General features: G+C 44.2%; 1 protein-coding gene across 2 annotated transcripts; it reads left to right on the plus strand.

The window, feature by feature from the left end:
- The first annotated feature begins 874 nt into the window (after positions 1 to 874).
- LOC125018929 lies at positions 875 to 25,702 on the plus strand. Of its 2 annotated transcripts, XM_047603384.1 has the most exons (16): positions 875 to 1,062; positions 14,032 to 14,082; positions 15,930 to 16,030; positions 16,288 to 16,411; positions 16,520 to 16,569; positions 18,082 to 18,211; positions 18,665 to 18,823; positions 18,912 to 19,020; positions 19,092 to 19,153; positions 19,274 to 19,399; positions 19,483 to 19,583; positions 19,674 to 19,829; positions 19,940 to 20,136; positions 20,452 to 20,581; positions 23,710 to 23,903; positions 24,736 to 25,702. In XM_047603384.1, exons 3-16 carry the CDS (start codon positions 15,965 to 15,967, stop codon positions 24,917 to 24,919), a joined length of 1,788 nt encoding a protein of 595 aa, XP_047459340.1. In that variant the 5' UTR covers positions 875 to 1,062; positions 14,032 to 14,082; positions 15,930 to 15,964; the 3' UTR covers positions 24,920 to 25,702. The 2 variants fall into 2 exon arrangements, with proteins under 2 accessions (XP_047459340.1, XP_047459341.1); XM_047603385.1 differs by lacking the exon at positions 14,032 to 14,082.

The raw sequence follows: 25,702 nt of genomic DNA on the forward strand, positions 1-25,702 counted from the left end.
GCGGCTATTATAGTTTTGGGCCTTCAACCCATTTTTCATTGTACCGGGTCTACCTTGTTATTACTGCAGAACTCAGGGTGAACCCGCGGCTTTGGTTTCTTGCTGTTACGGATGTGACCGTTCTCTCCACCGGGAGCAATTCATAGAGTGTTAATTGACCACCGCAATCACTCAGCAGATTTATGGAAAAGTCTGAGGGGTCACAGGAGACTTCCAGGGGAGGCCGTCCAGGGAGCAAGGCTGGCCTCAGAGCTGCAGCTGGGGAATTTCTGGCCTTTGTAAATACACTGCAGGTTCATAAACTCCCTGCCTTCCTGCGGTGACCTCAGACCTACATTATGTAGAAAAATGATATTTAAATAAGCCATAGAGAAAAAAAAAATGGGCGTCCTTCTGTAGGGTTTTGTGCTATAATGACACTTTAATGAGTTCACGACAACGGTTATGGTAAAGAGATCGGAAAAACAAACACAATATTCAGAAACCCTATTATCTTCAAATACCGCCATGACCCAGTTTGTCATCCACTCATACAGATGTGTAACGTGCACTGGGGGAGGAGCTGGAGCGCAGGCAGACTGGGTGTGGGTACTGGGGCCCATCTGGTCGACTATAATCAGCTTTAAACAACGATACGGACAAATGAATGATAGAAGGCGCATGTGGTAAAAACAGGGGTTCAGCTGTTACCTGCAGCAGCTAACAACCGTTTGCCTCGTTAAAGATCCAACGCACAAATATCACAGAGGAAGGGCAGGTATTGGTTCTGAATGCTGGGACAATAAAAAGGTTTATTTTTCATTGTTTATCTTTCGCCGCAGTGTGTTAGGATGTCAGAGTATTAGTTTGAATGAATGTGCGTGTGGCCCTGCATCTGGACACTGTTAATACTGTTTAATCCCTTTCTGTCAGCCAACCAGACTTGTCCCCCTGCCAATGCACTGTCTACAGTGTGTCACTTATCTTCAAACTGAGAAAGAGAGCATCTAATAATAACATCTTCCTCCAGCTCTCCAGTCCAACGGCACACTCCCGGACTAATGCCGACGCTTTATTATTAAGGTAAGAACGAGCCCATTACTGTTAGATTCACATTTTAATCCAGCCTGGTATTTGTTAAGAAAAGACACGTATATAACGGTGTGCTATGCGAACACAACACAGCCAGCACTCTAAAGACTGCTGGAGGCAGTGCACTTGTAATAACTTACAAACACTGGGATAATTTGGTATTTAATAGATTTTGTGGACTGAACAGTCAGGAAATTGCTCCTACAGTTTAACATGATGCAGTTGAGAATCATTGCCTTGGGTACGCCAATAATTTAACAGTGTGATAAGCTGTATCATTTCTGTCTTCTTGTGAGCGTTGCCCAGGCACGATGATTTACGAGCGCTATAAGTCTGTGTTTTGCTGCATGGAGCCTGCATGGTGCATGGAGTCTAAATGCCATGTTTGCTTACACTGAAACGCAGCTCTAATGGGTTTGTGTTACATTGCTAAATCAACTCGGGCTGGGAAGCGGCTCCCAGCAAACCTTTATGATCCATTAACCACCAGGCATGGTTTTGCCAGGGCGTCTGTGCCAGCTGGCACCAACTGACAACCCTGTATCACAAGCAGCCACTGCCAGACATCGCTTTACTGAGGTTTGCTGAAATCCCTCCGTTCCCTCGAGCTGATTACATACATGTTGTTTTGTCATTAGCCGAGGCTCCTCGTGGTCCTGTCTTGTAGACATGCTTGACGGAATGAAGGTAAACGCAGCATGTACAGTATGTTAGACTTGATGTCTGCAGACAGCTCGGGAAGAGAGACAAGTCTGTGGAGTGGTTTGAGTTTGGGTGGAGACAGCAGCATTTACTGTAGAACTGCAGACAAATATGCATGGACCCCACCCTAGGCTAGTGATCAACTCCTCTGTCATCAGTGCCTTTATCATGCAGACAGAGATTGATATCCAAGGATCAGATTGCTTGGAATTCCTCGTGCAAATGAAAGTCCCATTTTTCAAACATTTGGAAAATGGAAAGATTTCTGTAGCGCTGCTTGACTGTTTTATTGTGTTACTCATGAAAGCTGGCAAGCCTCTGCACACAAATAAGCTCCCGATTTTCCAAGTTGCCTTTCGACAGTTGTCAGTGCACGGCTTATTTCTGAAAAAGCATCATGAAATTTTTATGACTTTTTGCGACCATGCTGTTACGAGCCAGTTATTGTTAAATGCTGAAATCCTTTTCTCCTGAGTAAACTTGTATCTGAGCTATTTTTCGCATGACTAATTGTCTCATGTTTCATGGCTCGTGTTTAAAGAGTTTGTAAAGAGCGAGGACCGAAGACGGCAGAGATACAAAAGGCAAGAAAGAGCAAAGAATGGAAGAATGTGTAGGATTTTCTTTACATTTTAACTGAAAGTCGTTTGGATTACATTTAATCCTGCTACATGTTATATGTCGTTCTTAAATCCTGCTTTTTTCTCTCTCAAGTGAATGTGATATACCTACACACCCATTGTTTCCAATCTGCATTTGTTTTATGACTCCGTAGTCAGATGGATGTAGGGGAATTCCAAGCAGACTTTTATCAGACCTTTAAAAACACTAGTAAGCCAGCATGAAAGCTGCTGAATCTGTGTGTATTCACTGAATAGACACTGTTATCTAGGTCACCGGGTAGATGAGATAGGCCAATCAGAAATTTCCTCCACCTCCAGAATGGGGCACTTTCACTGGGTCGGATATCAAGCGAGATATCAGGGGCAGAGGAGGAGCAGAGGGTCGTGGTGGGCGTGAGCGATAGAGGTAAAGAGACTACAATAGTTCAAAGCCTCTTTGTATTTTACTTCGTATTTGATCCATTGTCCTCGCTGGTCTTTAGAGGCCACCACCAACAAGGAATCATCTTACTCAGGTTGACAGGGCTTTGTATGGCTAAGATGCTCCGAGAGATCAGGTGAAACCCAGGGTTGGGAGAGAGTGGGAGGAACGGGGATGTCATCATTGTTTTTTTGGCTGTTCCTATGAGAACATTTGACAAGAATGCGCTTGCTTAAATGATAGATTTGCAGTTTAATCTGCATTAGAAGTTGTAATTACATGTACAACATTTTGTAAGGGGATGAGAAAAGGCGTAATGAGAAGAAAACACTAGATGAGCAAATGACTGTTTATCTGGTAGGGATTTAAAATCCCTCCGGTAGGATTATCACAATGGCCCATTTTACTCCCCTCCAGATTTCCCTCCTGCTTAATTGCCATTTGCCTCCATCGCTCTCAGTAGCAAAATTGATGGGTGGAATATCTTGGGAAATATGTGACGAAAAGCCAAAGAGGGAAGCATCTCAGAGGCACACCACAATGAATGAGAATTTGGAGGATGCTAATTAAACAATGTCATGATTTATTGTCAGTAACAAAACATTTACTGTTTCAATCCCAAAGGCTTGGTTTCCTGGAAAATGTAGCATTTGGTCACAGCTCTGTTAGCTTATTTGCTTTGGTTTGGGAAGCACTGAGGGTTTTAGAAAAAAATGCCATGATGTCCAATATTATGTGGCTTGTGTGAGGGGATCTGTGTATATTTATTTAAACAAAAAGTATAAAATCATTTAATAGCCTCTGTGTAGGCTTTTACTATTTCTTTATTAATGGCTGTGTTTGGGCGTTTAAAACGGATTCTAGGTTGGTGAGCAATCAGCAGCCTCAGAAAGCCATAAAACTTTAAACATCCAGTCATTATCTTGACAACAACTCTAAACATTTTACTACTGGTAAAACCTTCATCTAGTCTCACACATTTAAAATGAAAAGGCTTCCTAGAAAGCCTCCCTACATCAACATGTGCATCACCCCGGGTTCAGAACACGGCTTTTGGCCGGCTCATGAATGGTCGGGACAGAGATGTTATCTGGCCTTAGGGAGGATGTTTGCGGAGTGGGAGTGGAAGGGCTGTGGGGCTTCAGTGTGCTAATGCAGCTAACAGCCAGGAAGGCAGAGTGTTGACTCTGCAGATTTAAGCCAGCTACCGATGGCTACGGGGCTAAATACTGACCCCAGGGGTCAGAGGTAACGGCATGGCTGGGAAAAACACAGGCCGCAGCTTTCGATCACTCCTCTGCCTAATTGAAATGACAGTTGAAGACCAGTGGGGGTAACAGTGTTTATTTACGTCTTTGTTGCGCAGTGAGCAAGCACAAAGATATGCCTGGCCCGACCAGGGATGACATCGCTCCTGTATGCTGTCTGGCTCCGGGATCTCTGCCCTAGTACAATAAGGACTTCCTGTCTGCCATCTGATTCCCCTGCATTCCACCCAGGCCCGGGATGAGGCGAGGGGGCTGCTGGGGGCATGGTTTTGTGAAAGAGTAGGAGTCCTAATCGGGCTGACAACATGGACCAGCTCCCTTCTTTTGACCCCCAGCAGAGGCGGAACGGGCTGAAGCTGCAGTGAGGCTGGTGACATTGCCTTAGGGAGACACTGAGCCTGATTGTCAAGACCATGTTTCACTTCTATAGGAGCTAGTTTTCTTTCAAGGTAATAGCTGTTCGGTTAATAACTGTGTTCGTTTTTCCCTCCCAAAAAATATGCTGGCGGCAATGAATGCATGTCCCTAGTAGCTCCTAATGACTCAAAAGTATGTTGCTGACACAACACAAACAGTGGACTATAAGAGGTTTATCCCCATATTCCTCTTAATGACAACCAGACTGGCTATAAAGAGAAAGCATAGCATAAAACAAATTGTGGAAAACCATCCATGCAAAGTTCTAATGAATACACAGAAACAATTGCTTTCCAATTACTTGAGTTATACGGGTGTAGAAATCCCTTATGTTGCTATGTGAAGAAATGGGGGAAGACAGTACTCAAGCTCTCATGTTTCACCGGGGTCAAGGTGAGGGAGCAACCTTCAGCAACCTGAGTACTAAAACAGCCTGCTGCTGTCTAGCGTGACTCAATGTTCAGCCATAATGGCCTCCTGAGAGGACCGTCAGCACAGGAGGAAAAGAACACAAATACTCCAGCAGCGCAGGGGACGGAGAAGATTACATGTGTGACAGCACACTACAGGCATGTGGTTTAAGGAATTAGACTAAGTTCTTATGTCTACCGTTGATTCTTTAAATTAACGCACAGACCCCAAGGTCTCCAAAGACCTGGTTGCTCCGCCTTAACTCTAACACAATCTCTGCACAATGCAGAGATAAATCTGCATGTGATGATTTTTTTTTAACAATAAACCGCCAGACAATGCCTTTCTAGGAATAGTAATTTCATATGTAATATGACAAAAAAGGAATTTCTAGTTATACGACACTGCCGGTAACAAAGAGCAACCGTACCCATGTGTCACGCAAATTGTGACAATAGCAACAGTATGAATAATTTTGTGGTCATGCCGTGTCCATTCAGAGCAGGAAATGAGCAACTATTGTGTTGCCTTTTTCTCATCTAGCTTCCGAGAAGGTTCGGATTTCTGTCCTCACTTCAGTCTGTGAAATTAAAGGATCGCTGCCCTGGTTTGTGTAATGTTGACAATGTGCACAAACGCCGATGCTTGTCACAGGTGATTAATAAGTTTATTGTACATTTGATCCCATTGTGTTCCTGGGCCTTTGTTAAAGCCCATTGTAGGCGTTGATTTCCTGTGATATTATGCACTCAAAGATGGTTTTGTGTCATCCTGTATCTGCACTCCAGGATCTTCACTGGCAGTTTTTTTTTTTTTTTTTTTTTGTATTGAGAGAAATATTTGAAGGCCACACTCTTGCATTATACCAACATTGTGAGGTCATGATGTACTTGAGGTGCCAGGGTTATGACCTGTTAAGACTTGGTTTTTGGGTAACTGTTACAATTAAGTTAGGGATTGGGTTAGAGTGGACTCTTAGCTGAGATGGTAAGAGTCTAAGGAATGCATCATATGAGTGGAAAGTCCTTTCAAAGATAGAAACACCAGATTTTTGAGTGTTTGAGTGTCTGTGTGTGGTATGTCTGACAACATCTCTCTCCAGCACCCCCCTTGTTCCCCCTCTGAGATGTACGCTGATAAATATGCAAAACACGCACATGCGCACACATGTCGACTCCGGCTAATGTGTCCGAGTGAGAAAGGGCCTATTATCAAGCTCACAGAGTATAACATATTGCACTAATCAGTCAGGTTGGTGCAGTCAAGTGGATAAACAGGCTCAAATGTCTTCCACGACGGACTGCATTTATTTTTAGATCTGGTCTGAACAAAACAGTGGCACAGAAAAATCTGCCTATAGTTTACTCTGAACTTTAACTGCAATCACTCAGAGGGTAGACATACAATGACCTCAGTGACACACATTCAAATAATCATATTTTCAATACATGCCAATAAGTACAGACACAGACAAAGACCTCGCAGGTAATTTTGCCTTCAGGCGTTGTTGAGTTTTGCAAAGCCCGTTACGCCAATCTATGGACATATGGCGGCGCCGACATCAATTGCGGACAATGAGTGATAATCCACGGTAAGCATGAGACTGAAAACAGGGGCTGCTGTTTATATTTCAGCCACATGTTAAAGACATGCCAAAAAGAGCTATAGTCGGACCAAACAAAACATAATAGCTGCTTTTTAAACAGCTATAACTCACTTTACAGGCTTCTAGATAACTTGTCTGCAGGAATTCTATATTTTAAGTCACAAGAACTTTTTTAGGATTTGTTTTATTCACGGCTATTTCCAAAAAAGTAAACACATTCCCCTTCTCATTCAGCCATGGCATGAATCTAATCAGAAATTCAGCCCGTGCTTCCTCAGAAGGGTCACCGCCGTTTCCAAAAGATCCTATTTTCTGCGAACCCTTAAATGGAGGCCATTTATTTGCGCCAGAGAACTCGATCATCATTCACACACTCGTTCTCAATCTGCTCAGATGGTGGCAGCCAAGCAGACACATTCAGACTTGCCTCCCAAGCCTTTGTAAGTTTCTCCCATGAACTGTATAAAGATTAGTCATCTTGATCAAAAACAAAAAACAAAAAAACAATCACAAACCCGTTGTAACGTAACTGACTTACTGGTATTCTTATTATTTGGGATTCCTATTCATGGCGTGACAGCGGAGTCTTTCCTCACTGACCCATAAATGTTGATTATGTCAATACTCGTTCAACGTGACCTGCAAAATATGTAAAATAAGCACATTTCCAGTAGACAAAAAGCAGGAAAACCTAATCTTTTCTTGAAAAGGCCTCGTGTCCTTAGGAGTTACATATAATATTCCAGTGGTCTGGACATCTGTCATTCCGTTAACCTGTTGGCAAGCCTCACCTCCTAGTGCTAGCACTTAAATCACAACCTCATGAGGCCATGGTAAATTCGTCACAAAGAAAAGACGTCCGTGGACGTTGCTGACGGCGGTGAGGCGTGTGACTGTTGTTGCCATCTGCTCACTATTTCCTCCTGCAAAGAGGATAATTGAATCTGAAATCACTTTTCTCCCCTGGTTTCAGCGTGAGGGTCCTGTCCGTTCCTTAAAGACTGCACCATAAAAGCTTTAGCCCTTGTTTGCATTCTTCATGGACCTACCACCCCCCGCCCAGGTTGTCTCTTGCAACATCTGCCCTTTCTCCTCCAAATAAACACGGACCCTCTAATCACCTGCCACACTTAATTAAAGCCTCCATCGCTGCCTTTATAAGAGCCATCAAAGAGCACCGTGCCCAAAGGGGGTCATGCAGATAAGACGTCAATAGCTGGATGCTAAACATCTCTAAGCTGGTTTGGTGAAAATAGGTCAGTGTTGGCAGCTGTGGGTGACGTGTGCTGGGCCTAGCCTGTGGTCCGGCATGCTGCTCGCCATATTTAACACCCTTTGTGCCACCGTCTCGGCACTAATCTGTCTTTTCACCGAGTGTTGAAATGAATTTGCAGTGATTTCTATGAGGGCACAGACATCGTTAGGAACCTCAAAGGGGCTACAAATGGACATGTTGCCAATAGCAGGCCTTTGTCTTTGCTCTGCCCCTCTCTAAATGCCCATGACAGCGGCTTTGAAATGGCTCAGATGCTCTGGCAGTGGACGTCACAGTGACCGCAGTTGGCTGTGAAAAACATCTCATGTCAAAGACGAATTCAGGAGAGAAAACAAGACAACAGGCTCCAAACCTGCCAGTGACGCATCATGAGAATCCTCGTTGGTTCTGAAATTACAGATAAACCGTCAAATTAGATTTTTTTATTTTTTTGCTTTATTTCCTCAAAGCTATCTCAACAGCCCAAATCCCAGAGGAGACCATCAGTGAAAAGAGATAAACATATCACTTCAGAGCGCTTGGCATCAACACAAAATGGTGTTCCCATGGGAAAATCACTCACACAACTGTTAAGCCGAGCTTTCCAGCGGTGCTCATAATGCCATTAATTGTGTGCGGGGAGAGTTGGAGAAAGGGCTGGCCACGGAGAGCTCCGGAGAAAGCCACATCTTGTAAAGCAGGTTTGTGTGTGTGTGTGTGTGTGTGTGTGTGTGTGTGAGCCTGAATCAGAGTTGTTGATTCTCTGCTTCGTACCTTCTGCCTTTTATGCAGTTTCCGCTTTTATCTATATTTAATCTTTCCCTGTGTATATCTCCTGGCTTCCCTTATAACCGCCTCTCACGGTCGCGCCGCACACACAAAACAAGAGAGGAGAATTAAGGACACACACATTTCTGTAAAAGTGTGAACCCACTTTCACTCTACAAAAAAAAATAAAATAAACTAAATTAGACTTAAGAGAGGCGCGGGAAAAGAGAGCAAATAAGTAAAAGTGTGAGGAGAGGGCTGCTGTGGGTGGGTGTGGTGGGAGAGTTCCTCTCATCAAATTAAACTTCCATCACCGTCAAAGACATTCACTCAGATTCCAGAAAGCCAATCAGCCAATCTAAGACAAATGATTTCGTTGAGCTTTCCTGCCACACTGGGCGTGGGAACAGCACAGACTCGTATAAAAAAAAAAAAAGGGAGCCTGTAAATTATTTCCCTTCTGCTTCAAAGACCTGAACAACAAAAAAGGTTTGTGTTTATGTGTGGTGTTGCTGTGTTGTTCTCTCTGAGCCTCTCTGTCTGCTTCTGCTGCGAGTGTGTGAGAGTGAACCGTAACAGTCTGAGAGACAAAATGCAGAAACGATGCTATCTTTCATCCCCGCAGATAAAATAAAACTCTTCAAGGATCAGTTGAATCGGGAGGTGGGGAGGGGAGGTGAGGGGAGGGAGGGGGGAGGGAGGGGGGAGGTGTGCATTATCCTTTTCTCGCAGCAGCATTTTGATCAAAGACATTTAGAAGGTCTCTTTCCTCTCCTTTCCTCCCCCACGTGCCACCCTCCCAACCTCCCACACTCCAACCCCCCGAAACCACGTCTGCCTTGCTGTTGCTAATCATTGGTGGTCTCCTGACTGCCAACAGTAATTGATTAGGGAGAGGAGGACTGGCTGCTGGTGGTGCTGCTGCTGGTGGTGGTGGTAGTGGTGGGGTGGGGGGGTTCATCCCAGAAGTTCTCAAGGTCACTGCCCTCTCTACCCCCCCTCTCTTCTGAACTCCTTTTCTCATGCTATTAGGTATCAGCCACAAGGGAAACTGCAAATATTTGGCACACTCGGTTCGACTTCCAAGCGGTTCGGTGGCGGGCGAGCGCAAACAGGAAGGCCTGTGTAAGCAATGCAGACGCATCTGCTTGAGAGATGGTGAAAAGCCACGATTCGTGACGCGTTTTGACTCAGGAACTCGACGTCCCCGGTCGACTGTGCTTATTTACGCAGACCCCCACTCCGGCGCTGAGTGCTGCCACGTTGTTTAGCCCCTCGCGGCCGCTCGAAGTCCTTGACCACACAAAGAGGTCACTGCATGTTATGCTGAAGCAGTTCCTCCGTAATTCACAGGAAGAGGTGGCATTCCTTGCCCCTGGAAAGTGACTCATGCCGCTGTCTTGTTTGGTAAATGCAATTATAGACCGTTTTACGCATTCTCCTCTTCTGTGAACTAGAGTGAAGAAAAAGCCTCTATTTCTCCTCTTTTTTTTTTTCCTCCTTCTTCTTTTGAGGGTGTGCGTGTTTGCCTGTGTGAGTTCTCCGTATGACCAAACAGGGTCATGTTCACCGCAGAACCCACTACGGACGCAGAGCCTTGATGCCTATGGAAACATGACTGTCACAGGAAATGTTCAACATGTTTCACAGAGCTGCAGCTGAGCGGCGAGAGGTGAGGGTGTTTTAGAGAGGAGCCCTCCCAGCTCCGAGGGCCACTGTTGATGTTGGCCGCGCAGCCTCCTCGGGGCAGTCCAGAGTTTACCACTCTCTGGTTGGGAGACCAGCAAAAACACACTCAGAGCATGCTCAGATCCTTGCCGGCCTGTGTCTGGACATGCAGACTCTCACACAGAGTGCCGTGGAGTCCGGTGATGTAACTGAAAGCATGGAGAACAGTCAAACAGACCGAAGGGTGCACGTTAAAGACGAGCAATTAGAATAGCTGAAAACGCACATCGTCACTCAGTCGAGAGCGGTGCCGACTGCTGGGTTTCCATGTTTGTCTCAGTCACAGCTCCCACAAACTGCCCCGGGGCTACAGCAGCTGCGGAGCATTCATCTTTGTCTGCTGTGTCACTTACACTGTCTCTCAACACTGATCATAAGGAACCCATTTTTCATAAATCTGCCAGTAAGGTCGCAGATTTGCAGCTAATTTCAAACACAACCCGTATAAAGGGGATGGAACATTAATCCTACATATATCTTTTCGTTCCCCTACCGCTTTTGTATACTCAAACAACATGTAAAACGGATTATGACAAAACTTGATAGTCTTGCAAATACCAGATCAAGATATCATGAAAGCCAGCCTCACTAGCCTGAGAATGAAAAGCACTTGTGTGGTTTAACTTTATCCAGACTTGCAAATACCAGCGGAGGTCCTTCTAAGAAGTGGTGGGTTCTGTTTTATGTCCTGTCAGTGCTGTGCGTCTGCTCTCTACTGCCCCCCTTTGTTGGATTTGAGGTACCGACATTATGTCACAGACCCCTTCTTCTTTCAAATTCCTCTCTTACAGTGTTGCACAATGTTTTGACAAAGCACACTTGTTCTGAATGTTGCAGAATCATATGATTTACATTCAGTAAATAGTTCTTCTCTTGTATGGTTAGTTGTTTTTAAGTCGAGGGCCAGTTTCCTTTATCTTGAGTCTTAAGCTCTCAGCTTTTGCTATCATGCTAAAATCTGAAGAAACACATATAGTCTCTTGTCTGCTACTACTACTGCTGGGGTTAGGTCGCTCATTTCAGATCAGCTTTTCTCCAGGGGGGAAACCATCATGCGGGTCTCTGAGTGACATGGGTATAAAAGCACTTTTCACCCCACTACAAAGAGTCTTCGGGCTTGCACTAAGTCCGTCAATAGTCAGCCGGCCTCCCACTGAGGAGGCCAACCTCGCGGTGCTGCAATTTGTGCCTAGCAACAAAGTCGCTCTGGAACTTTACTACCTGAAAAGCTCAGGGTGTTAAGAAAAAAAAAAGAAAAAAGAAAAAAAAAGGGGGGGAATGAACCGCACTTTAGTTCTATCTACCACCAGTAAGCAAAGCTACTGCACGCCAACAAATTGTGTAGCCTAATTTGAGAATAGTAATTGTGTGTGAGGTTAGCTTTTATTTGGGAAAAAAATAGTCACTGTTGTTAAAAGCCTAATTAAGGCAAACCTTTCTGGCAGATTTTAATTTACACATAGAGCTCAGTTTGCCATATGAATGTGGGCAATATAATCCACTGGCTCTTAGTTTTATGAGAGATAAAAGATGTGCAGAATAAGTTGAAAAAAAAAGAAAGAAAGTAAGATGTTAATTTGAATTTCATGCTCTGTAGGCAGAGCAGGCATTTTTGTAAATTTCTTAAAAGTGAGAAGCAGACACTGATAGGGGTAGAAATGGAGACAGGAGTAGCTTCCTTTCACGCCAAAGAGAGACTGCAAGGTGAGAGGTGGATGTTTGCGGAGAGGTAATTATTCCCATCATTCTACTGTCACATTATGGGTGTGAGAAAACAAGCCCTTCATTGTGGGTGGTTTAGTGAAATGGTTTAAAGATGATGCTGGATGATTTATCAAGTAACCGGGAACAGGACTGGGCCTGTGGAATGAGGGAAATGTCATCCGATGCCATACGGGCTGTGTGAACCAAGCATCCGCCAGCCCATATTCTCACACGTTTCCAAACATGCTGTAAGTTTCCGGCAGATGACCCCCGCATAGAAACCGAAGACGGGCTTGTATTAATATAACAACATGCACAGTCATGTTGGCACATACACAGCAACGTCACACACATGCACCGCTTCTTGTATTTTCAGCAATTTACTATGTCTTGTTTGTATCTATACGTTTCGCAGGGTGCTGCTGTCTTCTCAGGGCCCTTTGAAACCACGGGCGTATCTACAATGATGCTGTTTATCATATCAAAGCATGCTGATTAAGGCTAGCATTCATTTCAAGTGTTCACCTGACCAAAAGTGCATGAATTAGTCCCCTCTCCTAAGCAACACATGCTGCAGCTGACTGTTTGTATTGTGTGCTAAGGTTTCTACTATCACAGTATTTTATCCCAGAGGAAGTGGACGGTTGCTCTTCTTCTCTGCCTGCAGAGCTTTATTTGATCAGTGTGTTTAGCAGTAAAGTCAGCATACAGTCAGACGGTCACTGCTATGGCAAACGCAGAGAAACAGCGACCTCACAGACGCACATGGAGAAAGGGCCTTCAGCGTTTTTCACGCTGGCTGATCTGCTGCTTGTGTTGGTGCAGCGAGAAGGATCCACTGCAGGAGCAGGAAAAGAAGATTAATGGGGCCCCGGGGCATCTACGCCCGGATCAACCGGGATCAGGTGAGAAGGAGGCTATCCAGATTACAGTGGAGGATCTGGGGATAGTTAACGCCAGCTTCAGCCTGCTTGACGAGGACCTCCCGACCCCGGGGAGCAGCGCGGGCCGCTCAGCCAGCTCCGCGTCCTCTTGCCCAAAGGCTCTGAAAAAGAAACGCCTGAAGCCTCTTTCTTCGCTCCCCACACAGTCCCAAGCTGGACCGGCAAACGCTCTTAGCGCTGGAGAAGATGACGAACAAGAGGACGACGGGCTGCTGCTCGGGAGCGTCACTGACAGCCTCCTGGCATCACCTGTAATCAACCTGATTCCACCCACACCATCCGACGTGATTGATGACGATCAGTTCTTTGACATTAGCTCAGAGGGAAGTGTGGCAAATACGAGGGACGAAAGATCTGCTGGAGCGGACCAGGAAAGTTGGGAGGGGAAAATCGAGAGTGCGGAGGAGTCGAAGGAAGGGTGCACGCTGGCCGAGAGTAAGGCCAACGCCGACTGCGAAGCAGAGCCCAAAGGAGTCTGGGGAGATGAGCCTGGAAAACAAAGAGAGGCTGTGCTAATAAAAAACGAAGAGAAAGAGAAAACAAAATCTTACGAGTTCTTACGTAGCGCCTACCATGTGGCTCCTCTCCCTGAGTGCCCTCAGAGAAGTGAGTCCCACAGTTTTATTAGCTCTTATTAGCTCTGTAATGTTTAGACTAACATGGCAAAAAAGAAAACATGGAAGCAGATGGCTTAGCTTTGTCATGTGAACCTGCAAATAAAGCTGTGTGTGCAACCGGGGTCAAAACAGAAAACGGTTAGCAGAGGCTCGGCCTAGTGGCTGCAGGTAGAAACTCCAAAGTCTAACTTGAACTATTCAAAACCACAGCACCATCAAAAGTTTGTTTGGTCAGCTTTTATTATTTCACATGTAATTTCGTATGTGAACAAAGAACACACATATTCTCGTGTTAATTAATAATGTCTGCACCTTATCAGCCTAATACGCTGTGTTAAAACCATTTAAATAACGAGCCGCGTGCCAAAACGACAAATGTGGAGCGCAGCTAAACATGCTGCAAATTTAACCAAACGATCGGTTGAAAAGAATCTCACACGGTAGGAGTGTTTCTTTAATAATCTCCCTAAAAGATTTGTTTATTTCTCTGTCGTAGGAAACTTCAACAGCGGAATAAATCTTTTACCGTTTACGGAGCACAACTTGGGTGAGTTTTGTTGTGGAATATTTATTTATTTGCACCTTTCTGTTTAAAAAAAGAGTACAAGGTGAGGTCCTAAATGGTGCCAGATGATGATTCGCTTCGTCCAGCTGTGGAGCTAATGTGTTTTCCTCTTCGTTTTGATCTTAGTTCCTCATCAGGATGAAATTGCAGTCATTATGTGACACAGCTACAGTACCTCGAACGCCTCTTTTGGGACTTGCAGAAGTCCCCCTTTGTTGGCATCCCTTTTTAGCCATTGTGTGTGTATTCCCCATGTGTGGCTGGTCAGGCGGTTCCCAGGTTTTGGGTTCCTGTGACTCAGCACGCTCTCCTCCCTCAGTCGTCTCTCAAAGAGCTCACTCTCTTTTCAAACCGGAGCGGGACAATAATACTGGAAGCGATAAGCATCGTTTTTGCCTATCCATTACATAAACGCGCTGAAAAGTTGTCATTAACCTTGTGCGTGCGTATGTGAATAGCTGTCAAACTCTGTCACACACCAAATCTAGAATGCACTGTGATTTGTATGTGTGCGTGCAAGGATTGTTTTTGATTGTGTTTGTTTGTGCCAACCAGCCAAGGGTGAGAGAACTCACTCATGTTGTGACGTGTCCTGGCTCCAGTTAGGAATGATGTCCATCTCTCCATTATTGGTGATTTCACCCTTTAAGGCAAAATCAGGCTGGGTCCCTCAGCCTGCCACCAAAAGAAAAAAAAAATTTAAAAAAATCCCGTCCTTTGTTTTGCTTGGGTTTTTTTGCTTGGGTTTTTTTGGGGGAGGGTTGTGGTGAGGAGGTGTGCTGCTACCCTCCATTACCATTCTCAGACAGCTCTCCGTCTTCTCTCATGCTCAAAAGAAGCCATGGAGTGAGACGGGGAGTGACTTTCTCAGAATTTCAAAGACACGCTGTTATGTCTGAGGTCTCTCCTACATGTTCTCAAATTTAGACTCATCGCATTTCTTTGGTTGACTCTTCCACTCAGGGCAGTTGTTGTATCTTGCGTGGCGCGTTGGCTGGAGGCCAGACTTTATGATCCTCCGCAGAATGATTCACAGACCAGCCAGGTGATGGAGAGAGTGCCAACTCGCTTAAACCCTCCCCACCCCCCTGCACTCCACTGTCTCAATAAGACCCAGACAAGATTCCATTGCTGACACGCATAAACCAATTACACTGTCTTATCTGATTCTGACTCCATCTAAACCCCCACCCATGTCAAACTGGCCTTTCAGAAACAGGCCCCTTGAAATGAAAAACATGCGTTTCGGAAATTAGGTGAAATTTTTGTTGGGTAAACTATTTGAAAAGGCTTCTGTTTTTTAAACGAAAAGAAATATATTGACAGAGAAATGTAAATAATGTAATAATGCACATAAAGTCTATGAAATGTCGTGCGTGTGATTGTCTTCCAGCCTCTAAAGGTGTAATAGTTCGTCACAGTCACATCGCTGCCTTTCATTGCCTAAAAAAGCCAGGGCCTAGCTTGGATGTCATATCCTCAACCCCATTCGTCTTGCTTGTTATGATAGCAGAAAATAAAGATATCTGCTTGCCGACCGAGTGACATTTGGAAAATGTAAGAATATGTGCTTTCTGTGGGAAAGAACTCGGGCTCTCAGAGAGGCATGTCATCAACTAGACAGACTTTACTGTGTCTGAACGGTTGCCGAGCAACTCCATCTTGCCGCGTCCAGTATCAGCACCGGCTAATGCACTGCAAATAGACCTGGTGACCCGAACACCAGAAAAAGCCACAGACTGGCTAAAGAGGGTGAAAACAAGGACGTTATTTCCCATACTGAGCAATTACACGTTTTGCATTTACTTTCTTCGTGGATTACGTTGCAGACGACCTGAGCAGCAGAGACTGTAGCTGTTCCCACATGCTGATGTCTGAACTTTGCCTGAGTCCCAAAACTACCACGATGGACACATTTACTCACCAAAGGGTACGTGCATCACCAACCACAAGCCTTTTCCCATGATCTCTTCATACTTTACATCACATGCTCTACAGTATCCATAGTCAACAAGGCCCACACATGCAACCTTAACGTACTTAAAGGTAATCTACAGAGAGAGACCACACATTCCTGTAAGAAATGTGCTTTATCTGATTTAGACTGCGGCTATTACGACTCATGAATACGTACCGACTGTAAATTGATTAGACAGGGCTTCTTTTGGTCTAATGTTTACGTGACAGCGGCCGATAACTCGATCCTGCAGTCTTGGGGGCACGCTGACTAGGAGTACCACTTTCCATGCCTTGTTCCTTCCACGAAACCAGGAACAGGAGGCGTCGCCACGGCAACGGCGCAAAACCGTCGGTGAGTCCGGTATTATGATATAGAGAAGCGAGAGTGTCATAATACGACCGTTTCAGCTGATGGACTATTCAAACAGTGCCTTACACGTGTCTGTTTTTCTTTATGCAGCGTCATATATGCCTCATTCTAAGGATCAGAATGGAAACTTCCCCGAAAAGGTATTGTAAACCATCAAAGCGGGGCCTTCAGGGTGGCATCAGCACACAGCCCAGAGCTGCTGCAATTACAGAATATGCTCTGTTTATATTTCCCAGCTCCCTTGATCTGTCAAAGCAATGACTCTGCAAATAGTCCCAGGATTTTAGTCTTTGTGTCCAGGATTTGCAAAGCAACATTGCTTGTATCCTTAGCGATCCACATGTTAGCTGGAACACAGAACGCAAAGGGAGGAAAAAATAAAAAAAAAATCTTAGTCCTGCCTGCCCTCTGCTTCTTATTATCTCCAAGAATTATCAAGGGTTTTATTTTCCTGGTACCCCCTTCATTTACTGATGAGTCATTTGGATAATTGAGCAACAGGTACTGTATCTTAAGCAGCCACACCCCACTCCACAAAATGGCCCAAACCATTGGATTATTTATGCGGTTTTGGTTTATTATGATTTAAAATACTTTTTAAAAAGGTCTCTTTGTCTTAGGGGAAATTTTTAAGACAAGTCCGACTTCTCCCATCCCTCACTGTCACCTTGTAATGCCTCTACAGGCTGAGGGGAACCCTGTCGTCTTCTTCCCAGGAACACCATAAACACACAATCTGTGACTAAGGCAACAATTACACAGAAACCCATGTTTAGGTTCCCAACTAAAGCAAACATGTCTTTGCCTTTCATAAACATTAGTTTACAGTTAAACACACAAATGTGCTTATTTGCTTTAATATATCCAGCGTAGTCATACTTACTCCGAATAAGCCAGTGACACACACAATGACAAGTCAGGAATTTGACCATGTTTTGTCTCGAACCCTACCGCCTACTGAATGCCCTGCGTGTAGGAGTTTGGGTAACAAACAGTTTTGTGCGTCATGTCCATCTTTCTCTGTAGTTCCCAAGCTTTGGATTGAGAATAAGAAAAAAAAAACGCAAATGTCCTGGTCTACAAGAGCTGTATTACAAATAACAGAAGATGTGGAAGCTGTCTTTGAAAAATGTGAGTCTTTATGTAACCAAAAATAATAAATCCTGATGAGCTCATTGCCATACAAATGATGGCTCAGTTAAATTGATTAAATATTCCAGTATCCATAACAGCGATGCACACAGCCAGCGCTAATGCACCTGTCTTCTCCCAACTGTGAGAGGTCAAAATGTGTAAGGGGTCTATTAGCAGTTCAGATGAGTATAATTATTGTGCAGGACCAGGACCACCACAGCGACAGGCACAGTGTCAGTTAATCATGGCGATGGTTATTCGCAGATACGGCGAAAGTCAAAACATTTCATACTAAATTAAAAGCTGACACCTCGTTTCAAGAAACAAAGCAGGAACTGTCCGAGACACATCCAGGACGGATACATTTTTAACAATGGCTGACTTTGCCCTGGACAAGTCAGCAAAGTGACTTTAATCCAACATTTTTTGAGTGATTTGAAGCGCGGAAGGTAGACCAACAAAAGCCCTTCCAGCTAAGAGCAACTGCAAAAAATCATGTGTGAATAATCTCTCCACAGATTACCCCAAGAGGATCTCATCTGGACCAAGACAGGCAAGCGGCCAAATGTCTCAAGGATCTGAACACGGAAGAAGTCTGCCAGTGGTTTGCAAGTATTGGGCTGAAAAAATGTCTCCCTTTCATCAGAGGTACATCATATCCTCCTGTCTGTCTCCTCTCCCAACCCCCGTGGCTGCATTGCCAATTGGATTTGTCTTTACTGCCAATCAAATAAACCAGTTTTTAATGAATGTGAAGATGAAAAGTAGATGAGGAGAAGAGAAGATTCATCCTGACACCATGACTGCATAAATCACATTAAAGTTTCAGCAAATTAGAGTCGGATGCAAAAAAAAAAGAAAAAAATAACTATGCTGGGTTAGATTATTAGGTGTTTGGCTCATTGGGATATGTGGTTTTATTATTTATTCTTACACATTTTCTCAGTAGATTCTGACACAAGCAAAGCGACATTTTAAGGTTCAAATTTAACGTTGAAGTTTCTTAAGTGCATCATTTGTTTGTCATGAATTACATTACACATTATTTGTGGCGGTGCACCTATTTCTTGTACATTTCTTGACTGAATGCTTCTCTTTCAGAATCACGACTGTGTGGTGCAAACATGGCCTCAGTAGACGAGAACACTCTGGACATCCTCCATATCAGCACGCTGGAGGACAGGGAGCAGTTGCTGTCGGCCATTTATAACGAGCTTCACCCTCCCAGCATTGTGACGCAGAGGCTGAACCCTCTGCTAGGTATTCTTCTGCTATTACAGCAAGACACACCATATAATCACTAGATAAACTGCCAACTGGAAGGTAAAGTTTACTGTTTTTTTATTAGGGCCTAAGAATGTGGAGACATTCACAGCAAAAACGGGGTCAATGACAAAGTCCAAGTCCTCTCCTCATGTGAGCTGTTTGAGCATGAATCAGCGTTCCCTTAAGCTCAGGTAAAGCTGCTCATATACTAGGAAATAAATTTAATATCGTTTTAATCCTAAGGCATTTTTTTCCACTATAGAAGCATCAGCCAAAACGCCACGCCGCAGAAGAATGCTCAGCTGATAGAGATTACCATTAATGGTGAGTAACTGAATTGGTTCAAAGGCTAAATACATGAAATAACTGACATACTTGAAAGACAGCGTTTCTTTTTATGCCGAGCATAAATCAGGCGACGGGTGTCTCAATGTCGTGTTACAGCATCAGAGCGCATAGTTCATCTCAGAACCCCAAAAGAAACCACAGTGGGAAAAATCATGGACTCGTGCATTAAAATGCTGGGAATGGCAGAAGATAAGCACCTGCTGGTAATGAAAGAAAAGGAAGGTGGGCCCACTAGGGACGCGTCAACATTTAGTCTCTGCAGAAACATGACAACATGCTGTACAGTGTATGCTTTTGATTAAAAGGTTCACCAGAGGAGCTCTCACCAGATCAACAGATTGGGACTTTACTGACATCATCATCATCATCAGAGTACAGGCAGCTGGAGCTGCATTTGTGCAAAATGGTACTTTTTCAGACACATTAAGTGCACAGAGCTGTATGCCAAATAGTCACACACACAATAAGATGCTTTCCATATAAATGTGCATTACAGGACAAGCCAACAGCTTCTACATCCCAGAATGGTCCAGAAGACAACAAGTCCAGTGGGAATGCCAAGAGTAACAGCCAGGAGAACCAGGCAGCTAAAGAAGAGAGGATCAGGGAACTAAACCAACAGGTGGAATCACTACAGAACGTCATCCTACAGGTCTGTATCTCTGTTTAGCTATAGACTAACATCTGCACTTCGACTAGAACAAATTCATTTGATTCATTTGACCAAGCAGACCTCTTTGACACCCTCCCCCCGAAAAAAAGGTTCAGGAGCTTCACCATGGCCTGGTAGCATTTTGCTCAGAGTTAAAGAACATGTACGGAGATGTGAATGTAGACAGGCTTAGCTCCGCTGAGCTGAAGCAGAGGTTGGACCTGGTCATCGGTCGGCTGCAGGGCCAGAGGCAGAACCTGGAGAGCCTCAGAGAAGACATGAACAACTCGGCTGCTCACAAGAAGAAGTAGGTGTCTGTTACTTAGTAGCTTGTTCAAGAACACATAAAAAAAAACTTTTTTCCACCTTCAAAAGACACTCAAATTAGGGACTCCACTCCATGTGCTGGTACTGTAGCTCTAGAAACTAATGAGGGAAACTGGTATCAGATAAAAGGATACATCTTTGGAGTTGAAATGTTTTTCATTGCAGAGATGTGGTGACTTAGACATAAAAGTCAAACATGCTAAAGAAATGCTCCTGAGATGTACATAAAATCTTAACAATTGAAATGTAACTACATTGCCTGATCTTTTCTGAATCACGGCCTCTTCCCGTCCAGGCAGTTGGAGGTTCGTCTCTTGGAAAAGATGAAGCTGAACTGCCAAATCTTTAAGGAGGAAATTTCCATCGTGCATCTCAACCGTCACGTGGCTCACCTCCAAAGTGCCCTCCAGGAAAGCTGCATTAAGGTACAACCGATAAGATTAAGATCAACACGTTTCACTGATTATTTGCAAAATGCTCGGCCAGCGGAGTGCAATCAGCACGGCCTGTGAAACGCAGTTACACCAAGATGTGGGAAAGCTGTATGGTCTGAGTCAGAGAATGTTTTGACTGCTAAAAATAAACAATGAGAAACTCATATTTGCACCAACCCAACTCTAGATACGGAGAGAGTTATGTGTGGTATGGGCTAATAAAATCAGACTTCTACTCAAGAGAGAACACAGTCAAATTTGGTGTTTTTGAAAAATAATACCATGGCCAACGCTGTTCCTCATCTGTCTTTGGCTGTATCAGAATAACCATGAAATGGTGATGAAATTGAACTGATTGATTCATGGCTATGGCCGAAAATAGTACATTAATGCGTGAGACAGAACGCGACTTTGAAAAAAACAATGTATTTCCATTGGCAGTGTCCTTTGTGTCTGCAACACAGACCAGTCCCACGGTAGTTTGTGGAAGACAGACGGCGTTTCATCAACTGTACAAGGACAAAAATTGAATCCGCCGTGCAATTGTTTTGCTTTGCGCTCTCTGATTTCTTTCCTTCTGTGTCACTCTTGAAAACGAACGAACTAAAAACACTTGAAAAAGGTTAAAGTTAGGTTCACCTTCAGTTATCTCAGTTACCTTCTGTGGTGATTTTTCAAAGTCCCATGAAACACAACTGGAATAACGGATGCTAGTGTGATAATCACAAACCTAAAGATCAAGTTAATCTGCAAATAGTGTGAAGTTCATTTATTTGTGTCCATTAGCCCACACTAGGAAAGAGTGGCTTCCTGAGGTGCTAGGCCAGTACTTGACACCATTATGATCTTCTGACTTTGATCCTGTGAGTGACAACACAATACTCCATTCAGTCCACTCTGTTTCGTTAAGCTGTGCAGTTATTCCCCGTTGTGAGCGTACAAGTCACGGTGAAGTCCTCTGGACGAACACTCACTCTGCTTTTCACTCTTTCTGGGAGAAAATGATGTTTAGCGCTGACATCCGAGAGCCTGTGACCATACCAACAATGGAATGTGTGTGACAAAAGCCACTGGGAGAGTGCAATGGAGAAATAGGCCAGCATGTGTAAAACTATCTCCATCCATCCCCAGAGGAGCTCACTTCTTTTTTAATGTGGCTCTTTTATCCCACTGGAGAAGCCCTAACGAGGTGCCATGAAAGGACACACGCGGCTTTCGGCTTTGAAAGGTGCCCCGTGTCACGTTGCCACCCCGGGGCAACGCTTTTTTAGGTGCTGAGTTTGTGGGAAAAGCTGCAGCGCTAATGTTTATCATATGACCTAATCAGAGTTAACACACAGGTCAGAGCTGAGGAGCAGCCTGGGAACTGATAGAGCTGCTGTTCAAATAAGGAACAGACCGCCCTGTGTTTGGTCTCGAAGGCTGCCCCGCATTACAGACAATAAGGAAATATTTCATCATCGGCAGTCTAATCTCCAGGATCTATTGCGACTGGAGAGCATCAATAACGCAGCCGAGAGGGAAGGAGAAGGAGAAACAGAGGCAGGGAGGAGGGGAAGGACAACAAATGGCGGAAATGACTTTAAATAAGCAGTTTAACTTGGACAATTCTAAAAACTTCAGAAGGACCATTAAAGAGGGGAAATTGGGAGAATTACTCTTTCACCCGCTCTTTAGTCACATATGTTCTTTGGGTGGATTGAGAAAAAAAAAATCCGCCACCTCTTCGCCATGACATCCTCCCAGAATTTAAGAAAGTGTCTCAAGTTTTGATACGAGTTGTGGTTTTCTTACAATTCTGCATCTTCCTTCATGATGTTGGGGAACAAGCGCTGTTTTTAATTGCCAGCTATTGGGTAATTTATTGTGTCTGGTGTGTGGATGGGGTATTCACCCTGTGTCTGGGCCAGCTAGGCTAGGATTTGATCAGATCTTGTGGATAAACAAGAAGAATATGAAGAGAGAATTCCTTGGGTTTCTTGGCGTGCGTCCAACATTGAGCAAGCTGAAGCTGAAGCTGAAGCTGAAGCTGAAGGGGGGAGGAGGCGGGGCGGAGGGGTTGATGTGATGTGCATTAGCGTCTGCTCCTCAAGGGGCTTCGGCTGTGTTTCCGTGGCTATATCCTGTCTGGCCCGCTAGTCTGAAGAGAGAGCAGCCTTAGCTTTGACCCCTGACCCTGGCAAGGCGGCATCTATTGCTGCAAGGCATTCACACGCCATGCAGGGGGAGAGAGGAGTATGCCAAGAGGCTGGATAAGGGAGCATTGGAATTCAGTGGTCGGACTCACAAGTTATTTCTGATCCCTGCAAGCTACTTGTGGCGTGATCTCTTCCAAGGCTAATCATTACATCTTGGTGGTCTCTGGCTTTGACGCAGCCTCCATCTTCATCTCCTGGGGACTTCCATTTGACTTTCTTCTAAGAAACAAAGATAATAAAGTTAAAATTCTATCTAATTAGTTTCAGGGTTCAGTGGCAATAGTTTGGAAGTCAGTCCTGGTCCAGTAGGCAACTAATGCTAAGTGAGGAGGAAACTTGAAACGTGCGTTGCACACATATTACAAATGGTCCTTTGTGAAGTCTGATGCATCTTTAATATAATCTGGCTTGTTTTAATGAGGGAGGAGTAGTGGTCATTTTAAACATTTTACCCAAGTGATTATTCAGAGCGGACTATTTATTTATGTCTTTCAGCAAGTCTGGATTTATAGAAATGGTTTCACTCTGTGAATTTAATGATACAGGAGGTTCCTTAAGTCTCTTCAATTACCATGAAAGAGTAACTTCAGCTTTTTGCTCTTTTCCCTTGTTTTAAAAGCACCCTTATAAAAATCATACGAGTGGCATTTTTTTATTTAATTCTAGCTAAGACTAACAATTTCCTCATAAAAAAAGCAGACATAAGAGTAGCATTCATCTTTTCATTTAACTCTAATCAAGAAAACCACTCAAACACTGAACTGCACTTATCTATTTAAGGCAGAAAATTCAATTTGACACAGTATATTGTGCATAAAATGTACATCAGTCCACTACAAATGGGTTATGTCTTCAAATTTGAACCATTTGCACCGAAGCCGTGCTGTGAGAGTTGCATTTTTGCTTTATTTCTGTGTTTAGGAGAAAGCCAGAAGAAAGACTTTGCCCATCGGTAGCCTGAGCCAGCTTGTGTCACCGCAGTCTCCAGCCATGCTCCTGGTTGTGCAGGAGAACCGGAGCCTCGACGGCCATTATGGATTCACGTGCGGCTGCAGAGAAGGCGGTGGACTAGTCGTGGTGAAGGCGGACAACTCTGAACTCTGTGTGGACGACAGGTAACACAAGAGCCAAAGAGTTTAAAAGCAAGTCATCAACCGTGGACTTTATCACAAATATTTGCTTTGGGTTCACAGACGTCCCCTAGTCAGCGAGAGTGGTATTCAGTATCAATCTCATCTCACCCATTTCTTTCATCGCTCTATTTTTCTATGCCTGGTAGCTATGGAGACCCATCAGAGATTGGCCCCAAAACAAGCGCTGTTGTAATGTAATACTTGGATACAGAAGAGAGTGAAAGGGAGCAGATAAAAGAACTTCGTGTAATTAAGCAATTATGGAATTACAGCAAGTTCATACTTAGACACACAGCGCACTGCAGAGACGGAACCACAGAAGCTGAAACATTGTTTCAGGCTGACTGTGTGTGTTCACGTATCGCAGCATCTGTGCCAGTGCTCTTTACACAGCTAATAAAAACAATACAAAAGGTTGCTATTTCACTGTCAGTGTGATCTGGTTCCCCATAAATAAGAGGTCTGTTTAAAGGTTTTTCCATATTTTACGTTTCATGATCCTTTGTTAAATACTTAATGCTAAGCCTGCCGTTTTACTTGCAGCGAGTACGCTGCCATATAACCCTTTAATATTTTAAAGGGTTGAAAGAAAACTTCCTTTGAATCCAAATTCAGTGCTTAAGTGTTTTTAAAGGATAAGTCTTGCACTATACATCATCCTGATGCCAGCATCCACTATTGACAAAATGCTATTTTGCAGGTTTCTTGGAGAATGATTGTATAAATGCTGATGACTCATCCTGCCCTCATGGGTGTACCCAACTCTGATGCACTAATTGCAGAATTGTGCCTTCGTTGTCTGTCTGCCTCATAGACTGATGGAGGTAAATGGTGTCCCGGTGGTCAACTCTACACACGAAGAGCTCTCTGAACTCCTGCTGCAGGGACCCAGCGCTCAAATTGTTGTCCTTCGCCAGCCCCCGACCACCCCGACCACCCCGAACTCTCCTCTGTTCCTGCAGCATGCTCCTCCACTGCGTAAAGTAACAGCCACCTGAAGATGAGCGAAACAAAAAGGTCCGCTACTGACTTTTGCCTCTCAGTTAGGAATTTCCATTAGCGATATGGTTGCGTAGCATCATATGTACATATGTAGCATTTGTTTTTGGTAGCTAGTGAAGTAAATACAACTATACAACGATCCCTATTCTGTATTCAGACCTGTATCAACGTTCTGCCGTGGAGGCAAAATGAAAAGGAAAAAGAAGAAAGTCAAAGCCTGACAGAACATTGCGCCACCAGATGCGTGATAAGCGTTTTTTTCTTCTTCTTTTTTTAGCATCCGACAGACTAATTCCTGAGGGTACAACAATGTATGCCTGATTAGAACTCTGAAAGCTTCACCTTTGTTCAAAATAGACATAGAACTGAATAGAGTCTGAAAATATGTGACATAATGTAAAAACACATCCAAAACCTTTGTGTCCTGTCTGTTTGCTTTCTCCCTGCTGATTTGACACTAAGATGTTTTGGAACAAGGTTCAAAATATTTCTTAAAAAAAAAAAAAAAAAAAATGAGTCATGTCTCCCCTTTGTAAGCTGTAATATAATCCACTGTGCTGTAGGAATAAACCCCTGGGCCCGGAAATGCCTCATTTCTCAGCCTTGTTCTCTCTTTCTCGTTAAGTGGCAGTGGATCATGCGAGTCTGACGAAAAGACAGCACAAACACTACCAAACCCTGACCCAGACCCCTGGGTCCAAAGAGCCTGAGAGGAAAAGTGATGAGACCCGCCTCGCCTGTCAGTAGATGAGAAAGGTCACGAAGCAGTCGCCGATACA

Source organism: Mugil cephalus, chromosome 13 (assembly GCF_022458985.1).
Source record: "Mugil cephalus isolate CIBA_MC_2020 chromosome 13, CIBA_Mcephalus_1.1, whole genome shotgun sequence".
Classification (NCBI taxonomy): Eukaryota; Metazoa; Chordata; class Actinopteri; order Mugiliformes; family Mugilidae; genus Mugil; species Mugil cephalus.

Bases quoted from the DNA above. Each gene is read 5' to 3' on its own strand.
- LOC125018929 (XM_047603384.1), top strand. From the start codon at position 15,965: ATGCTGATGTCTGAACTTTGCCTGAGTCCCAAAACTACCACGATGGAC. The intron at 18,212-18,664 runs GTACATCATATC...CTTCTCTTTCAG, and splicing joins ATGTCTCCCTTTCATCAGAG to AATCACGACTGTGTGGTGCA. The intron at 18,824-18,911 runs GTATTCTTCTGC...TTTTTTTATTAG, and splicing joins GAGGCTGAACCCTCTGCTAG to GGCCTAAGAATGTGGAGACA.